We start from the raw sequence: 20,838 nt of genomic DNA, 5'->3' as shown, positions 1-20,838 counted from the left end.
GGATGGTCTCGATCTCCTGACCTCGTGATCCGCCCGTCTCGGCCTCCCAAAGTGCTGGGATTACAGGCTTGAGCCACCGCGCCCGGCCCGGTTTTCTTGTTTTATCATAGTATTTGTTTAATCTCTTTTTATTTGTGTTCTATTATCTGATATACTCCTTCAAATTTATGTTCCAAGTCTTTTATTGAAAATTTTCTTCTAAGATATTTTTAATTCTGCTTTTCTTGTTGTCATGAATACAATGTCTTTTCTTGTCTCTGTTGTGATTTCCTGTGATTTGGTCTTGAGAGCTGTCTCTGCAGAGTAGCCAGAAACCAAGATAGCCACTTTCTAGGAGAGCTCTAACCAGGAGGAAAATAAGGTTTAGGTGGTCAGGTGAGACACAATGAAACCAAAATGCATAAAACAGAAAAAAGTTATTACTTACAGATCTTGGAGAGGTTAGGGGTGGCTGGGGGGAAGTCAAGAGGCAGTAGGATGTTCAATCAGTGAATGGGGGGGGGAGAGAGAGAGCGAGCGAGAGAGAGCGAGAATGCGCTATTTTACAAACAATCACATGGGGAGGGGAAGTTTTAACTAGGCCAAAGGAGTACAACTAATTGGGTTTCAAACAACTTATGTCAGGCGAAAAACTGGATGCCGAGGAAGGAACTATATTAAACAAACCTATGACAATCTCCTTGAAAATATTAACTATCTTTGTTTTTGTCTTTGTTTTGTAATCTTTGCACGGGGGTCATGCTAATCTTTTATTATCCCAATTTTAGTATATGTGCTACTAAAGTGAGCACCAGTTACATAGTTTTTAAAATAAATATTTTAAAATATATGTTTAGGAAGTAAAAGTGCAAATTTCTTACATGCATATATTTCATTGTGGTGAAGTTTGAGTTTAGGGTACTCATCACCCGAACAGTGTACCCAATAGGTCACTTTTCAACCCTCACCCCCTCCTACCCTCCTACCTTTTGGAGTCTCCAGTGTCTGTTATTTCACTCTACATGTCCGTGTGTACCAATTGTAAGCTCCCACTTATAAGTGAGAACACACAGGATTTGTCTTTCTGTTTCTGAGTTATTTCACTGAGGATAATGGCCTCCAGTTTCATCCATGTTGCTGCGAAAGACATGATTTCATTTGCTATGGCTGAGTAGCATTCCATTATATGTATGTATATATATATATATTTAAAACATTTCTTTATCCAATCCTACATTGATTACACTTAAGTTGATTCCATATCTTTGCTATTGTGAATAGTGCTGCAATAAACATACAAGTGCTGGTATCTTTTTTAATGTAATGATTCTTTTCCTTTGGGCATATACCAGTAGTGGGATTGCTGGATCAAACGGTAGTTTTATTTTTAGTTCTTTGAGAATCCTCCATACTGTTTTTCATAAAGGTTGCACTAATTTACATTCCCACCAACAGCGCATGTTTTCTCTGCAGCCTGGCCAACATGTGTTATTTTTAGACTTTGTGTGTGTGTGTGTGTGTGTGTGTGTGTGTGTGTGTAAGACAGAGTCTCACTCTGTTGCCCAGGCTGGAGTGCAGTGGCACAATCTCAGTCTGCAACCTCTGCCTCCTGGGTTCAAGCAATTCTCGTGCCTCAGCCTCCTATCTGGGATTACAGGCATGCACCACCACACCTGGCTAATTTTTGTATTTTTAGTAGAGACGGGGTTTCACCATGTTAGCCAGGCTGGTCTTGAACTCCTGACCTCAGGCCATCCCCCCACCTCAGCCTCCCAAAGTGCTGGGATTACAGGCATGAGCCACCTTGCCAGGCCTAGACTTTTTAATAATAGCCATTCTGGCTGGTGTAAGATGGTATCTCATTGTGGTTTTAATTTGCATTTCTCTGATGATTAGTGATATTGAACATTTTTTATGTTTGTTGGCCATTTATATGTCTTCTTTTGCCAAATATCTGTTCATGTCCTTTGCCCACTTTTTAATGGGGTTATTTGTTTTTTCTTTTTGAGTTGTTTGAGTTCCTCACAGATTCTAGATATTAGCTCTTTGTCACATGCACAGTGTGTAATATTTTTTTCATTCTGTAGGTTGTCTGTTTACTTTGTTCATTGTTTATTTTGCTGTGTAGAAGCTTTTTAGTTTAATTAAGTACCATTTGTCTATTTTTGCTTTTGTGGCATTTGCTACTACATAGTTTTAATGGTTTCTTTGGCTGCCTTCATTGCTCCTGTTTCCTTGGACTTTTTCTTTTCCTGTTTGTTTTGGTATCTGTCATTCTGGTGATTCTTGGCTGGCTGTTCATGTTTTGAAGTGAAACTGCTAAACAGCTGCCAAGTGGCCAGGCTGGACTTGTTGAATGATAGACTTACAGTGGGCAATTGGATGCAGCCCTTGCCATTTTGCCAGAGGTCCCCAAAATGTTGGAATCTGAAAGTTCTCCAATGTCCTGCCTGGAGGGCCTAAACTTCGTTAGGGTTCTAGGAGTCCAACAGGCAAAGGGCTGAGGGGCTAACTGCATTTACTTAACTCCTTTTTGTTTCCCCAGTGAAATTACTCCTTTTTGCCCTCAGCTATCCAGGGATCTTCTGTCCTAGGCTTTAGTCTCCTACAGGGCCCCTCCATATTCTGAGTAGAAGGGGCATTATAGGAGACTAGAGCCTAGAAGAGAGACCTGAGGATTTAACCTCAGAACTGCTTATGAAGATCTTCCACCATCTCCCCTGTGTTCAGCCCACTCTGCATCATGGTCTTCAGATGTCCCTATTGCCTCTGATTTCCTATTTCTATCTTTGAGAAACATTTTGTATATGTAGAGGCTATCTAATCCTTGAAGGTTCAGATAAAACATTTTAAAAACTATCTGTTCCTGGTGTTTATTTTTCTTTGCATTATAGAAAAATTTTCAAACACAACATAAGTAAAATAAATGATGATGACCCTATTAACTTAAAAATCACATAATCTATGCATTTAGAGAGAAGTATTTCTTGTAAAGGGTTACAGCCTGCAAGGTGGCCATGTTACAGGCTGGGAATCACAGCCTCAGGGTTAGATCAGAGACGGGCACTTCGAAGGAAGAGGGGTAATGAATGGGTTGGCCAAACATGCATATTCAGCAGGTTACAGGAGGATCTATGAATATTCATGAAGGTGGTCCTGATGCATGTGTATTGAACAAACATGCATATTACACATGCCCATGTTCACCTTGGGATGGAGCCATTACATTTAAATGTATTACATTAGGCATTATACGTTAGAATATCTTTGGAGTTCAAGTGCACAGCCTCTGTAAACTGACCAGAACCAGTCCATGGTTCGTGATCTTATCAGGAGAAGGTTACTGAAGTCAGTCTTTTGCCCAATCAAAGCTATAGTTATGGCTTATGGAGCAGGGGGTTGGTTAGTCAGCGTCTGCTGGTAGATGTGCTGCGAATTGTTCTAATATTGCTTGTCTCAAGGCCAGCACTTGTTTAACTGCTAGAGGAAAAGAAAAACCTTGTGGCAGTTAGGACACAGCTTATTCTTCAAGTGTAGGTGTGCATGACTTAACCCTTGCCTGGCCTGGCTTTAGGTCTTGTTTATAGTTTGGTACCTTATTGCCACAAAGGATCTGTTCTGTTAGTCTTATTCTCAATTTTAACATAAATGCTGGTCAGTTCTGTCTACACTGCAAAAAGGAGAGAATATAACAAGGTGTGTCTGACCTCCTATCCTGTCTTGGCCAGGATTTCGGTTTTTAATGTATGCCTGGGATCCCCTTGGCCAAGAGGGAGTCCATTCAGTTGGTGGGGAGGCTTAGGATTTTATTTTTAGTTTACAACTCTTTTTTTTTTCAAATCTTTTGTAGCATAACTTCAATAATTATCAATATATGACTGATTGTGGTGCCTTTCCTACAATAATTTTAATTGTTATTAGTTAATTTAGGTTTTCTAATTTTTTAAAAGTCAATTTTGATACTTCTATTATTTTTGTAGTGAAGTATCCATTTATTAACCTTGTGGCTAAGGGTTATAGTTCCAGAAAAGATTGTCTGGTTTTGTTTTTCCATGTGGGTAGTCATTTAAGCTCTCTGTGTCTGGGTTTCCTCATTTGTAAAATGGGAATAATAATGTTATTTATTTCATAGGATTGTTGAGAAGATTCAATTAAATCATACATGCAAAGCACTTAAAATAGTATCTGGCACATAGCAATGTAATTGTTATTGTTTAAGTTTTATTGTTATTATTTAAGTTTTAAAATTAATTGGCATGAATTTTTTAATGGAATTATAATTTTTAAATTCTCAACTATATTTTAAGTCATGTCCCTTTTTCATTCCTAGTGTTGTTTACTTAAAATTCTTCTTTTCTTCTGATTGATCTTACATAGAATGCCTTTGTTTTTTCTTTTTTTTCTTTTTCATAGAGACAGAGTCTCACTCTGTCACCCAGGCTGTAATGCAGTGGCACAATCATATATGGCTCACTGAAGCCTCAAACTTCTGGGCTCATATGATCCTCCTGCCTCAGCCTCCCAAGTAGCTTAGGACTACAGCACACCATCACATCTGGTGCATATTTATATATACACACACATATATATATTTATAAAATATATATCTAATATATATCTATAAAAGATATATATATGTGTATGTGTATTATAGAGATGAGGTCTCATTATATTGCTCATTCTGGTCGTGAACTCCTGGCCTCAAGCAATCCTCCTGCCTTGGCCTCCCAAAGTGGAGGGATTACAGGTGTGAGCCACCACACCTGGCTTGACTGCCTATCTTAATAATCTTTTAAAGTAATTGCCTTCTTTCCTTGTTCCCTCTAAGTATGCTGCATCCCACAAGTTTCAATATATTGTATTTATAAATGTTGAGTTCAAATATTTAATAATTTCTATTGTGGTTTCCCATTAAACCCATGATTAGAAATTATTATATATACAAGTATATTTATATAAAATAATTTTGAATGATGGTTTTAATAGGAAACCACAATATAAATTTGGCTTATTATATATAAACTATAGAAGCATAATAAATTTACTTTTCTGAGACTTTTCCATGACCTAGTATATGTGCTTTCTTTGTAAATGGTGTCATTTGTACTTGAAAAGGAAGTGTGTTCTCTATTTGTTAGAAATTATTCTTCAATTTGTTTATATGTCTTTTTTTTTTTTTTTTTAAGACAGAGTCTTGCTCTGTTGCCCAGGCTGGTGTGCGGTGGTGCAATCTCAGCTCATTGCAAAGTCCACCTCCTGGGTTCAAGAGATTCTCTTGCCTCAGCCTCCCTAGCAACTGGGATTATAGGCGCATGCCACCACACCTGGCTAATTTTTGTATTTTTAGTAGAGATGGAGTTTCAGTATGTTGGCCAGGCTGGTCTCGAACTCCTGACCTCAGGTGATCCACCCGCCTCAGCCTCTCAAAGTGCTAGGATTACAGGTGTGAGCCACCACACCCAGCTATATGTCCTTTTGTCTTAGTTTTTTGTCTGTATTAAAATCTCCCACTGTGACTATGGATTTGGCCATTTATCCTTGAAATCCTACCCTTTTTAATGTATACATTTTGAGGCTGTGTTCCTTTTACTTTATAGTCATGAAGGTGAAGGAGAAGGCTGGGGTAGGAAAGCTGGACCACACTAACCACAGGAGGAGATTTCCGGATCAGAAAGGTGAGGTCACTTTGAGGACTTTACGCAAATCTCAGGAGGCACTGAGAATTCTCTGGATGTCTTTATAACAACTCTTTCAGCTGGAGAGTCTAGGGAGCAGGTCCCTTTTCCTGACTCATCCACAGTGTCTCCTTGAGGCTGGTGGGACCAGCCTTCATGGTATCCCCAGGGGACTGCATGGTCAGGCCGGAGATAGGAAACTGCCACTTCGGCTGTGTGGATTAGAGTATAGCTTCCCCAACACAAAATGTAACTCACCTAATTTTACAAGATCTGCAAACCATAATAAATGCCAAATATCAACATTTTATATTAATAGATTCCCAAACTGCCAGCTCAATTAAAACCAGTGCAAGAGGATGTTGGGGTGGCAGGTATTTCTGTTGCTCCAGAATTTCTGACTTGAGAGGCCCGAAGCCTCCTACACACTACAGAGAAGAAGCCACAGGGCTTATGAAAAGGCAGTCAGATGGGTGGCTAGTGCCATCATTACCCCAGCCCCAAGTGAAGGAAAATACCAACCTCGCTGTCCACCTAGAGGCTCTGTGAGCTGCAGAATGTGTAGAGCCACTTTGGAGCTGTCAAGCAAGAAAAATGTCCTAAAGAGTTGCTAGGAGAACTTGGCACATGTCCTGAGCCAAACTGCAAGATACTTATGGTGAGAGGAGAGGTCCTGCAGAGCCACGAAGGATAATGTAGACTTGGGTGAGGGCAAGCCACTCTCTACAGTTCACCAGCTAAATCACCATGCTCTTTTGATTATGATAGAAGCCAAGAAAAGATGGGACAATTTAGATTCAGAACAGAAAGTAAAATTTTTTTTGACAGCCATCTCCTCTGATTTTTTAAATAAGTATACTCTTCCTGTGTATGGCCCCTTACAATTTGCATAATCATGTTCTCATACATGATCCCATTCTATCTTTTCAGACGCCAGTTTGGTAGAGAAAGGATTTTCATTCCCACATTACAGATGAGTTCACTGAGTCCCACAGAGGCAAGATGGCCACAGATCAAGTAAAGGACAAGCCAGGGAGCACCCAGGGCAGCTGCCTCTTGGGATGGGGTCTTTCTGATATACCTGCTTCTTTTCATTTCCATTCCTGGCCTCAGGGGTGGAGAATAGGAACTTGTCATTGGAAGACCCAAATATACTAAGCCCTTAGAGTGGAACTACTTACCTCTAAGTGCTAGTGTCTACTTCTTATCTCAAATTGCAGCTTGCTTAAACAATGCAGTGTAGGGAAGGGAAGTTCCACCATGATGTGGGGAGGTGAGAGGAGGAAGAAGGGAAACTAGTCATTCTGACACCCGTCCCCTAGGAAGCGAGGCCACACTTCATAATAATCTCCACTTCATTTTCTTCATCCCTGTTACACCCAGGAGAGAATGGGATCCAGAAGAGCATGCAGTGGGGTGAGCTGGGACTATATACAGATTTGGACACTGACATCCAAGTAACCTGACCCCCAGTACCTAGGAATGCACCAACCAGAGTAGACTCATACAACATCTCTCTAAAGCATATTCAACATCTCTCTAAAAGGCTTAGACATGCTTCTCCATAGTTCAGTTGAGAAACAGTATAGTGTTTGAAAGTGGACATAGATTAATTCTAACTGTATATTGCAAAGTCTAGGGCAACCACTATAATTTTTTGAGGGGTATAATTGATACACTCAGAGATGAGAGAAAACAGAATCATATAAAGTGCTCAATTAAAACCACAGGAGGAGCTGGGCATAGTGGCATGTGCCTGTAGTCCCAGCTACCCAGGGGACAGAGGCAGGAGAATTGCTTGAGGCTAAGAGTTTGAGGCCAGCCTGGGCAACATAGCAAGACCCTATTTCTTAAAAAAAAAAAAAAAGGACAAGTGCCACAAACACAAAATAGTTGTAAACATAGTAGATATTAATTAACTGATATCAATAATCACTTTATTTATTTATTTAGAGATGAAGTCTTGCTCTGTCGCTCAGGCTGGAGTGCAATGGTGCATCTCAGCTCACTGTAACCTCTGCCTTCCGGGTTCAAGCAATTCTCGTGCCTCAGCCTCCCAAGTAGCTGGGACTGCAGGTTCACACCACTACGCTGGTTTATTTTTTATATTTTTAGTAGAGATGGGGTTTCGCCATGTTGGCCAAGCTGATCTTGAACTCCTGACCTCAGGTGATCCACTCACCTCAGCCTCCCAAAGTGCTGAGATTACAGGCGTGAGCCACTGCGCCTGGTCATTAATTACTTTAAATATGAATGGTCTAAACATATCAATTAAAAGACAGAGGATGTTAGAAAGGCTCAAAAAACAAGACGCAACTATGTGACAAGAAACCTACATTGAATATAAAGACACAGGCCAGGTGCGATGGCTCACACCTGTAATCCCAGTACTTTGCGAGGCTGAGGTGGGAAGACCACTTGAGGTTAGGAGTTCGAGACCAGCCTGGCCAACATGGTAAACCCTGTCTCTACTAAAAATGCATAAATTAGCCGGGCATGGTGGCACACACCTGTAATCCCAGCTACTCGGAAGGCTGAGCAGGAAATCACTTGAATCCTGCAGGTGGAAGCTGCACAGAGCAAGACTCCATTTCAAAAAAAATGCAAATACACACACAAACACACACATATATGTGCACACACACACATAGATAGATAGATAGATAGATAGATAGATAGATAGATAGATACAGATGAATTAGAAGTAAAGGGAGGGAGAAAGATATACCATGATAATACTAATCAAAAGAAAGCAAGAATAGGTATTTTAATTTCAGACAAAGAAGAATTCAGAGCAAAGAACATCTCTTTAACAGGGATAAGGGAGGGCATGCATCATGATAAAAGGGTCAGTTCTTCAGGAAAACGTAATAGTCCTTAACATGTATACACCTAAGAGCAGAGCATCAAAATACATGAGGCAAAAAAATGACAAAACTGAAGAAGAACAGACAAATCAGCTACTATAGTTGTAGACTTCAACACCCATTTACCAGTAATTAACAGATCCTGCAGGCGGAAAATCAGTAATGATACAGTTGAGAGGAACAGCATATTAATCACCTGGATTTAATTGACATTTGTATAATGCTTCGGCCAACAACAGCAGAATACACATTCTTCTCAAGCTCATGTGGAATATCCAGCAAGACAGACCACATTCTGGGACATAAAACACACCTGAACAAATTTAAAGAAACAGAAGTCATGCCGAGTATGCTGTAACACCACATTGGAATTAAACTAAAAATCAATAACAGAAAAATTACTGGAAAATCCCAACAGATTTAGAGATTAAACAATATACTTTTTTTTTTTTTTTTTTTTTGAGACGGAGTCTTGCTCTGTCGCCCGGGCTGGAGTGCAGTGGCCGGATCTCAGCTCACTATAAGCTCCGACTCCTGGGTTTACGCCATTCTCCTGCCTCAGCCTCCCGAGTAGCTGGGACTACAGGCGCCTGCCACGTCGCCCGGCTAGTTTTTTGTATTTTTTAGTAGAGACGGGGTTTCACCGTGTTAGCCAGGATGGTCTCGATCTCGGGACCTCATGATCCGCCCGTCTCGGCCTCCCAAAGTGCTGGGATTACAGGCTTGAGCCACCGCGCCCGGCCTAAACAATATACTTTTAAATAATATATGAGTAGTCAAAGAAGAAGTCTTAAGAAAATTTTGAAAATATTTTTGACTAAATGAAAATGAAAATTTAATTTATCAAAATTTGTGGGATATAGCAAAAGCAGTGCTTAGAGGAAGATGAATAACATTAAATGCATATATTAGAAAAGAAGAAACATCTAAAAGCAACAACCTAAGCTCCCATTTTAGGAAACAAGAGAAGGAATTGCAAAATAATCCTAAAGCAAGAAGAAAAAAGGGATAATACCAAATAGAGCAGAAATCAGTGAAATTAGAAATAAGAAACAATAGAGAAAAATCAATGAAACTGAGGCTATCTCTTAAAAAGATTAATAAAATTGATGAATCTCTAGCCAGGCTAACCAAGGAAAAAAGGGAGAAGACATACATTAATATCAGAAATGAAAGGTGATCATTATTGATTCCATGGACATTAAAAGGATAATAAAAGAATATTATGAACAACTCTGTGCCTACAAATTTGATGACTTAGGTGAAATGGACTAATTTATTGAAAGACACAAACTACTACAACTCACACAGGAGAAATAAATAATTTGAACAGGTCTATTACTATCAGAGAGGTCATAGATAATAATTAACAACTTTACAAAAAAAAAAAGAGCAACAGACCTTGATGATTTCACTAGCGAATTCTACCAAACATTTAAGGAAGAAAGGATAGCGATTGTCTACAATCTCTTCCAGAAAATAGAAGCAGAAGGAATACTTTCTCACTAATCCCATGAGGTCAGCATTATCCCAGTACAAAACCAGATAAAGACATGACAAGAAAGAAAAACTACAGATCAATATCCTTTATGAATATATATGCAAAAATCCTCCACAAAATGCTGGCAGATCAAATTCAACAATGTATAAAAATAATTATACACCATGACCCAAAAGGATTTATCCCAGTTATTTAAGGCTGGTTCAGTATTCAAAAGTCAATTAAGATAATTCATCATATCAATAGGCCAAAGAAGAAAAATTACACAATAATGTCAATCGATGCAGAAAAAGCATTTGACAAAATCCAACACCTATTCATAGTAAAAACTTGCAGTAAACTAGGAATAGAGGGAAATTTCCTCAACTTGATTTTTTAAAAATCTACAAAAAAACTATAGCTAACATCATACTTAATGATGAGAAACTCAAAACTTTCCTACTGAGATCAGGAACAAAGCAAAGAGATCCCCTTTCACCAGCCCTTTTCAATATCATACTGGACATTCTAGCTAATGCAATAAGACAAGAAAAGGAAATAAATGTATATAGTTTGGGAAGGAAGAAATAAAATTATCTTTGTTCACAGATGATATAACTGTCTATGCAGAAAATTCCAAAGAATTTACCAAACAACTCCTGTAACTAATAAGTGACTATAACAAGGTCTCAGGTTGTAGTCTTAGGGTACAGTTGCTTTACTATGTACCAGCCATTGAAATTTGAAATTTAAGTCATGATACACTAGCACCAAAAATTTTAGACATAAATCTAACAAAATGTATACAGGATCTACATGAGAAAAACTATAAAGGTAATGAAGGAAATGAAAGGTCTAAGTAAATGAAAAAATATTTCATGTTCATGCATAGGAAAATTCAACATTGTTGTCAGTCCTCCCCAACTTGATCTGTAGGTGCAATATAATCCCAGTAAAAATCTTAGCAAGTTTTTTTTTGTGGATGCCAACATATTGATTCTAAAGTGTATATGGTAAGGCAAAAGACCCAGAATATCCAACATAACACTGAAGAAGTACAAAGTTGAATGACACTACTCAACTTCCAGACTTACTGTAAAGCTACTACAATCAAGTGTGATATTGTCAAAAGAGCAGACAAATTGATCAGTGGAACAGAATCAATAGCCCAAAAATGGACCCACACAAATATAATCAGCTGATCTTTGACAAAGACACAAAGGCAATTTAATGGAAGAAGAATAATATTTTTAGCAAATGGTGATGGAATGACTGGACATTCATATGCTTAAAAAAAAAAAAAGAATTCAGGCCGGGTGCAATGGCTCATGCCTGTAATCCCAGCACTTTGGGAGGCCAAGGCGAGAGGATTGTCTGAGCCCAGGAGTTCAAGACCGGCCTGGGCAATGTAGAGATTTTGAGACTACTAAAAATTTTTTTGAAAATATCTGGGTATGGTGATGCATGCTTGTGATCTCAGCTATTCTGGAGGCTGAGGTGGGAGGATTACTTGAGCACAGGAGGTCAAAGCTGCAGTAAGCCATGATCATGCCACTACACTCCAGTCTGGATGACAGAGTAAGACTCTGTCTCAAAAAAAAAAAAAAAATTCAGATATAGTCCTTACACCTTTCAAAAAATCATCTTAAAGTGGATCTTAAACCTAAGTGTATAATGCAAAACTATAAAACTTCTAGAAGATAACATATGAGAAAATCTAGGTGACCTTAGGTCTGGTGATGAGTTTTTAGATACAACCCTAAAAGCACAATTGATGAAAGAAAAAAATGATAAGCTGGACTCTATTAAAATTAAAAACTTCTGCTCTATGAAAGACATTTAAGAGAATGGAAAGAAGTCTTCCCACAGACTAGGAGAAAATATTTGCAAAATGTGTATATCTGATAAAAGACTTGCATCTGAAAATACCAAAAGAACTTTTAAAACTCAACAATAAGGAAACAAACAACCCAGTTTTAACATGGACAAATGATATAAGCAAACACCTCATCAAAGAAGATATACAGATGGCAAATAAGCATATAAAAAGATTCTAAATGTCATATGTCATTCGGGAATTGAAAATTAAAACAATGAGATCCACTAACACCTATTAGAATGGCTATTTTTTAAAAAACTGACAATACCAAATGCTGGTGAGGATGCAAAGCAATAGGAAATACTCTTCCATTGCTGGTGGGAATGCAAATAGTATAACCACTTTGGAAGACGGTATGGCAGTTTCTTACAAAACTGAACATAGTCTTGTCATCTGAACCAGTAATCATGTTCCTAGGTATTTACCCAATTAAGTTGAAAATTATGTTCACATAGAAGCCACATATGAATGTTTATAGCTACTCTATTCATTATCACCCAAACTGGAAGCCACCAAGATGTCCTTCAATAGGAGAATGAATGAACAAACTACAGTACATTCATCAGTGAAGTGTTGTTCAGAGGTAAAAAGAAATGAGGTGATTGGCAAAGCCTGAGTCCTTTCCTCTCACTTTCCTCCCTGGCCAGCATGAGGTTCACCACTTGTTCCACCTTCTCCAACTACCAGTCCCTGGGCTCTGTCCAGCAGCCAAGCTATGGCGCCTGGCTGGTCAGCAGTGCGGCCAGCATCTATGTAGGTGCTGGGGGCTCTGGTTCCCAGATCTCTGTGTCCTGCTGCACCAACTTCCAGGGCGATATAGGGTCTGGGGGCCTGGCCATGGGGATGGCTGGGAGTCTGGCAGGAATGGGAGGCATCCTGAATGAGAAGGAGATCATGCAAAGCCTGAATGACTGCCTGGCCTCCTACCTGGACAGAGTGAGGAGCCTGAAGACTGAGAACAGGAAGCTGGAGAGCAAAATCTGGGAGCACCTGAAGAAGGGACCCCAGGTCAGAGACTGGAACTATTACTTCAAGACCACTGAGGACATGAGGGCTCAGATCTTCACAAATACTTTGGACAACGCCCACGTAGTTGCGCAGATCAACAGTGCCCGTCTTGCTGCTGATGACTTTAGAGTCAAGTATGAGACAGAGCTTGCCATGCACCAGTCTGTGGAGAGTGACATCAGTGGGCTCCACAAGGTCATTGATGACACCAATGTCACTTGGCTGCAGCTGGAGACAGCGATCAAGGCTCTCAAGGAGGAGCTGCTCTTCATGAAGAAGAACCATGAAGAGGAAGTAAAAGGCCGACAAGCCCAGATTGCCAGCTCTGGGTTGTCCATGGAGGTAGATGCCCCCAAATCTCAGGACTTTGCCAAGATCATGGCAGACATATGGGCCCAATATAATGAGCTGGCTCGGAAGAGGTGAGAGGAGCTAGACAAGTACTGGTCTCAGCAGATTGAGGAGAGCAGCACAGTGGTCACCATACAGTCTGCCAAGGTTGGAGCTGCTGAGATGATGCTCATGAAGCTGAGATGTACAGTCCAGTCCTTGGAGATTGACTTGGACTCCATGAGAAATCTGAAGGCCAGCTTGGAGAACACCCTGAGGGAGGTGGAGGCCCAGATGGAGCAGCTCAATGGGATCCTGCTGCACCTGGAGTCAGAGCTGGCACAGACCTGGGCAGAGGGACAGCCCCAGGCCCAGGAGTACAAGGCCCTGCTGAATATCAAGCTCAAGCTGGACGCTGAGATTACCACCTACCACTGCCTGCTGGAAGATGGTGAGGACTTCAGTCTTGGTGATGCCCTGGACAGCAGCAACTCCATGCAAATCATCCAAAAGACCACTACCCACCAGATAGCAGATGGCAAAGTGGTGTCTGAGAACAATGACACCAAAGTTCTGAGACATTAAGCTAGCAGAAGCAGGGTACCCTTTGGGGAGCAAGAGGCCAATAAAAAGTTCAGAGGTTAAAAAAAAAAAAAAAAAGAGCTATCAAACCTTGAAAACACATGGAGGAAGCTTAAATGTATATTGCTAATTGAAAGAGCCAATATGAAAAGGCTTCATAATATATGATTCCTGTAAGAGTTAAAGAAAGGAAAGAAACATGGAAAGTGGCTCAACAGTCAAAGATAGGTTTATTTTGGAGAATAAACCTGAGAGGGGCTTCTGGCCGATTTGGGTCAGAAGCACTCTCTCTTACAGACTAAGACTGTTTATTTTAGAGTAAGAGAACTTACCACAAGCTTGGAATGTTTCTCTGTGGGGGAGAAGTTTATGGTGGGGTTGGAATGTCTCTGGTGGGAGAGGCAGTTATCCTGGGGCTGACATCTCTCCGGCTGGAGGGGAGGTTATCTTAGGGCTGGCATGTCTCTGGTCAGGGAGGGGTTTGGAATGTTTCTAATTGGAGATGTTATTTGTGGTTTATGGTCATGCTCACCTTAGCCATTAGGCTGATGCCCTTTGGATTTATATGGTTTTTGATCAATGTGAACTTTAGAATGGCAGTGCTTATCCAACAAGATGGTGATGCTCCTGCTCTGTCAATTCCAACTCTATGATATTTTGGAAAAGGCAAAATTGTAGAGATAGTAAGTAAACAGGGGGTTGGAGCCAGGCATGGTGGCTCATGCCTATAATCCCAGCACTTTGGGAGGCCAAGGTGGGTGGATCATGAGGTCAGGAGTTCAAGACCAGCCTAGCTAACATGGCGAAACCCTGTTTCTACTAAAGATACAAAAAATTAGCCAGGCATGGTGGTGCATGCCTGTAATCCCAGCTACTTGGGAGGCTGAGGCAGGAGAATTACTTGAACCTGGGAGGGGGAGGTTGCAGTGAGCCGAGATCACACCGTTGCATTCCAGCCTGGGTGACAGGGCAAGACTCCGTCTCAAAAAAAAAAATTTGGGGGGGCGGGTTGGAGAGAGGAAGGAGTGGGATGAAGAGACGAAACAAAGGATATTTAGAGTAGTGAAGCTGTACTATATGATATATAATTGTAGATGGTTGTCCTTATGCATTTGTCAAAACCCATAGAAGTATCTAGACATTAGAAGAGTAAACTTTAATGTAAACTATATAGTTAATAATAATGTATCAGTATTGGCTCATTAATTATAACAAATGCACCACACTAATGCAAGATGTTAATAATAGGGAAAACTATAGGAGTGGAGGTGGGGTTAGGGTGGAGGTAGGTACATTGAACTCTGTGTACTGTCTGCTCAATAATTCTGTAAATCTAAAACTGTTCTAAAAATCTATTAATTATTTTAAAAATTGTTGACTTAAGACAACTCTGGTGTTAAACTGGTAGCAATATCCTATCTGAGAGATGAGGGAATTCCAGCTGCCTCTGTGTGCTTTGCCCATTACCCTGGTTTTCAATAATAATCAGGCTTATTAGTGGGATTCTGAATTAGGGCTCTTGGTAACTTTAGTTCTTAGAAATTTTAGTTTACAAAGCCAGCTTTGTGAAACTCTCAATAACTCACTTTTCTGATAAGTAGTCTCTGTAGTCCTTGATTGTTAGTAAAAATGGCTCTCAGTAGAAATGCATATGACTTTCCCCTAACAATCAAAGAGAGCACTTGGCATTTTGAACTACATCTGTGACCCACTAAGGGACTTCCCCCTGAACCACGTGTCATAAGTCATATCCAGTAATCACTGTTCCGGACAAGCAAGAACGGGGAATTGGGAGTTCTGCTCATTCTAACAGAATTCTAATTATAGCACTGAGGGTATTCCCTCCAGCAACTGTTGATTTGGTTCATTACTGGAGCTCTGTCAAACCCAAGCCTCAGGGCAATGACCCCATCCTGGCATTCCGTGTCTTCCATTTTGCTTCTGCAGCCCAATCTCTTCATAACTGATGGATATTATGGGAAAATGCCAATTTTCAGTAACCTTGCCTTCCCTCTCTTTTGTGCTGTGCCCACAGAATGCCCTCCTATCCACATTGGGCTTCCAGTACCCACGTACCCTCAAAGAAAAACTGACCAGAAGGGACATCTTTCGGGCCTGCAAAAAGTCCACTGGGGCCTGCGGCCAGACCAGCCACAGCAGGAACTGACTGGCCCAGGGAGTGGGGCAAGCAGCCGGGACAGCAGAGTGGATCTTATCAGCAGGACTCGTGAGTTCCTTGAGTGGTGCATTCTGGGGAGCCATCCTGCTGGTGTGTCCAGATGGGACCCAGCAGGGCAGGGGGGGTTTTCTGGAGAATGTGGGTAATGCTCCACATGGCTCAGCCTAGCCTCTCAGGTCCCCTCTGCTCTGCTTCCATTTTTGGCCAGCCTTCCTGCTCACTGACACTTTTGGTCAGACTGAAGCCCTCTGTCTTTCTCTAGGGACTTTGAGACCTCCACTCTGATCCATTCTGTGTTGATTTCATGGTTTAATTCTCAGAATTATTTCCCTCATTTCCAAATTCCAAGGACCATACGGTCGTTGCCCTAAGAACCAATAATGGACATGCTTGTTTTGTACAAGGCATTGTGTTCAGTAAACTGAAGTTCTTGTTACATTAGCTCCACCCTCTCTCCTCACTGGAGCTGAAAGGCCTGGTACAGAATTGTCTAGTCACCCTGCATTGTAGCTTGCAAGACACCTGGGAAGCTTTCTCCTGGGACAACAAAGACCCCAGGACTGCCTCTACTCCGTCAGAAAACAGCACTGGGCTAATTAAAAATCAGTCTTTTGCTCTTTCCTGTGGAAAGAAAATTATCAATCTTAAGAGGAGTAAAAGGGACTAGAATCCTTAGAGCACAAATATGACATTTTATTTTCTAGACTTTACTGATGTTTCTGGGGACGTGATTTCACTCTCAGCATATCCCAAACCTGCCTAATAAATAATATTAGTTCGGTTTCTACTGTGTATCGCTCACTGTCTTGAGCATGGAAAAGTTGGTTTATTTTACCTTCCAAGGAGTGTCAGAGGCAGTGACTGCATCTTAGTATCCTGGCAGGAGACCTGATGCACCTGCTCTCACAGGCCATGGGAGCTACCCCCAACCCTGCAGAGCCCTCTACAACCCCGCTCATTGGCATTAGGTCGACCAGGGCCTGTGGCTTTTTCAGAGTAAACGTGCCTTTGTAGAAATGGTAAATCCTTTGGAGAAGTCCAGTGTAAGAGATGGGCTGTAGTTAAAATACAACACACATACACACAAAACACACACACAAAACACGTGCACATGCACGCATGCAGGCACGCACATGCACACGCACACACACAGAGTCCTGCTGAGGAATGGGAACATCAGAGACCAAGAGGAAAGCAAGCCTGCTGGGAAGACCTCTTGCCCCCATGTTGGTTCTGGATGCCTCACACATATTGACATGGTCTCTGAGATATTCCCCTGTCACCCCACCACCTCTCCTGTATTCAGGATTGAGGTCGTCCTTGGAAAGTAGAGTCTGCTGGGTCCCTCCTGAGCCAGAGAAGAAGAAAGCAGTTTAGATTTGGTGCCCTCTGCTCAAAGACTATAGAAGAGGTGACATGGAACATCACAGAAGTAGTTGTAGATGGTGGATTTGACATTGCTTTGGTGGTTTCCCGTTCAGTTAAGTGGACACTGATTTTAACTGCAAACCAAAGAAAAAAGAATGTAGTAGAACCCTTTGGCATATATATATTTTTTGAGACACAGTCTCATTCTGTTGCCCAGGCTGGAGTTCAGTGGCATGGTCTCGGCTCACTGCAACCTCTGCCTCCTGGGTTCAAGTGATTCTCGTGCCTCAGCCTCACGAGTAGCTGGGATTACAGGCACGCACCACCACACCCAGCTAATTTTTGTATTTTTAGTAGAGACAGGGTTTCACCATGTTGGCCAGGCTGGTCTCGAACTCCTGACCTCAAGCGATCTACCTGCTTCAACCTCCCAAAGTGCTGGGATGAGCCACCATGTCCAACCCCTTTTTCATATTTGTACCAAATATATTGGTGCATTTCCTTCACTGCCTGCTCTTCCTATACTATGTGTGTGTGTTACTGGCTTGTTCCCAACAGGGCTGTGGAGTAGGAAAGGGAGAATGGGAGAGCCTGGGAGGACAGGGAATTTTAGGCCATGTCTCATAAGCTGGAGTAAAGTGAAGACCCCTTTTAAAGGGAAAATAAAGTCCTGTGGACCCACGAAAATACATTTTTATATTTGTAGGGCCCCAGGAAGCCACATATTCCAATTTGAGAAATAATCTAACTAATTAGGGTTTTATTCCATAAAAATATCTTCCAATTATGAATTATAACCCAAGTTTTGCTATTCCATCTAATAAAAGGAATTTTTAAAGATTATCATCAAAATGGAAACAAAATTTAAAAGTTCAAGTGAAACATTTCTACCCCTGAGAATACATTCCAGACCCAAGTTCCAGACACTCCGGTTTGAGGAAGCCACAAAGCCTGATAACAAGGTCACCAACCACAGTGATTTTTCTGCAGCACATGAGCATTGAGTTGGTTTCTGCCATTCTTCATGGAGTGGAAGTCTCAACCCGCAGTCTTTCACTTCTAAGCAAAATGGGCACTGTATGTGTGATACAGATATAAACCTTGCTCTTGCCACATCTCAGGGATAGTGTCAATGCCCTGTGGAAGGGAAAATGAAACAGTGCCAGAATCGTTTTACCTGCCTCATTTGGATAATTGTCTGAATCTCCCACTTGTCTTTGCTGTAGGACACCTGACCACATATGTTTTTCCTCTCTGAGTGTCCTGTCTGTTCTATAAATTCATCCAGACACCTAGGCAGGGGGCCCAGCTGGTCTGGCTGCATAGCCCAGCAGGAACTCCCACTTCAGAGGACAGGGGCATCCTGCAGAGCATGAGGGGCCTGGGCCAGGCAGGGTGGCTAGATGTGTCTGGGCCTGAAGGTCAGGCACACTATGCAGATGGAGGATTGAGCAGAGACCCCTTCAGTTCCTGCCTTACAGAATAATGGCAAAGATCCAATAAGACAGTGTATGTGAAGGGGCTTGGTACCTGTGAAAGCCCCCTGAGAATGATAGTTCAATATCATGTTTAAAATGTATAATATTAATAATCATAACTATAAAGTTGAAACAAAGGCCAGGAGCTCACTTTTATTCCTTTCTCAGAGACCCATGAGGGTGCCTTTAATATATGCTGCAAGGTTCCTAACCTCCAGGACACTTTTGAAATACACAATCCAGCTGCCTGACATGTTAGATGTGAATGGGGCTTGGGTGTCTGTACTTTTCTATTAAGTTCCAGAGTATCTGGTTAAAAGATACACTGTCCTAAAGAAATTTGATGGTTCCTTGAACCACATTTAACTTACAGAACCCTGTGAAGTCCCTGCTCTCACTCCAGTTGAGGCCCAAGTAACTGCTGGTCCTCATTCCCACAGCAGGTCAGGGGCAGGAAAGAGGCCAGCCCAGGCATCCTTGTCCTTCTTGTACTGGCTCCATACCCTACATGGAAAGCAGCCCCTTGCTTCAAAGTTGCCCTCTGGATCATGTCAGAGTCCCTTGAAGAAGACATCTTGCACCTGGAGATGATAGACCCACAAACAGATAAGCATAAATTGGTGGGAGGTATGCTGATGGAGGTCTGCACAGGAAACTATAGGAGGAGAAACAGGAGCACATAGGCCCAGGTGGTGAGTGGTGGCAGAGGGGCTTCCTGGAGCAGGTGACAACTGTCATGAGTCTTAAATGATAAGTAAAAATTAGCTAGAAAAGGCAGCTGGGAGGATTAAAGAAAAGGAAATTCATACATTTCTCATTTCTAGCTTTATTGAGGTATAATTGACAAAATTATATATGTTTAAGGTATAAAACATGATTTGATAAACATATCACATTGTGATATGTGATATGTGATATGTGAATTGTGATATGTTTATCACATTATGATATGATTGCCACAATCAAATTGGTTAACACCTTAATCACCACTCATAGTTACCTTTGTGCGTGTGTATGGTAAGAACACTTAAGATCTCTCTAAGCAAATTTCAAGTATGCAATACAGTATTATTAACGATAGTCACCATGCAGTACATTAGATCCCTGCAAAATTTTCATCTTTGACCAACATCTCCCCATCTTCCACATCCAACCCCTGGTAAACACTGTTCTGCCCTCTGTTTCTATGAGTTCAACTTTTTCAGATTCCACATATAAGTGAGAACATGCAATAGTTCTGGCTTATTTCACTTAGCATCATGCCCTCCAGGTTCTTCCATGTTGAAACAAATGGCAGAATTTCCTACTTTTTTATGGCTGAATAATGTACCATTGTATATATTTATATATGCCACATTTTCTTTATCCCGTCTTCTGTCAGTGGACATGCAGGTTATTTCTGTTTTGGCTATTGTGAATAATGCTGCAGTGAACATGGGCATGTGGATATCTTTTTAAGATACTGATTTAGTTTCCTTTGGATGTATACCCAGAGATGGGATTGTTGGATTATATACTAGTTCTACTTTTTATGTTTTGAGGAGCTTCCAGATTATTTTCCATAATGGCTATACCAATTTACATTCCCACCAACAGTGCACAAGTGTTCCCTTTTCTCCACATCCTCGCCAATACTAGTTACCTTTTGTCTTTTTGTAGCCATTCTAACAGTTATGAGGTGATATCTCCCTATGGTTTTGGTTTTAATTTGCATTTCCCTGATAATTAGTGATGGTGAGCACTTTTTCACATACCTATTGGCCATTTCTATGTTGTATTAGTCCGTTCTCATGCTGCTAACAAAGACATACCCGAGACTGAGTAGTTTATAAAGAAAAAGAGGCTTACTGGACTTACAGTTCCACGTGGTTGGGGAAGGTTCACAATCATGGCAGAAGGTGAAGGAGGAGCAAAGACATGTTTTACACAGTGGCAGACAAGCGAGCATGTGCAGGGGAACTGCCCTTTATCACGGGAGGCTGAGGCAGGAGAATGGCGTGAACCCGGGAGGCG

The 20,838-nt window shown here is 41.2% G+C and overlaps 1 protein-coding gene and 1 pseudogene across 3 annotated transcripts in view; both read left to right on the top strand.

Moving 5' to 3' along the window:
- SLC4A5 (solute carrier family 4 (sodium bicarbonate cotransporter), member 5) overlaps positions 1-20,838 on the top strand; it is a 144,720-nt gene that overhangs the window by 31,976 nt on the left and 91,906 nt on the right. For 2 of the 3 annotated variants that reach the window (XM_011946047.1, XM_011946045.1), the window contains 2 exons: positions 5,577-5,654; positions 15,836-16,027. In XM_011946047.1, coding sequence (XP_011801437.1) covers positions 5,579-5,654; positions 15,836-16,027 — 268 coding nt within the window. In that variant the 5' untranslated portion in view covers positions 5,577-5,578. The remainder of the gene's footprint in view (positions 1-5,576; positions 5,655-15,835; positions 16,028-20,838) is intronic. The other variant, XM_011946048.1, reaches the window with a different exon arrangement.
- LOC105514589 lies at positions 12,529-13,803 on the top strand (annotated as a pseudogene).

This window comes from Colobus angolensis, unplaced genomic scaffold (assembly GCF_000951035.1).
Source record: "Colobus angolensis palliatus isolate OR3802 unplaced genomic scaffold, Cang.pa_1.0 Scaffold249, whole genome shotgun sequence".
Lineage (NCBI taxonomy): Eukaryota > Metazoa > Chordata > Mammalia > Primates > Cercopithecidae > Colobus > Colobus angolensis.
This window is presented reverse-complemented; position numbering and strand designations above follow the sequence as displayed.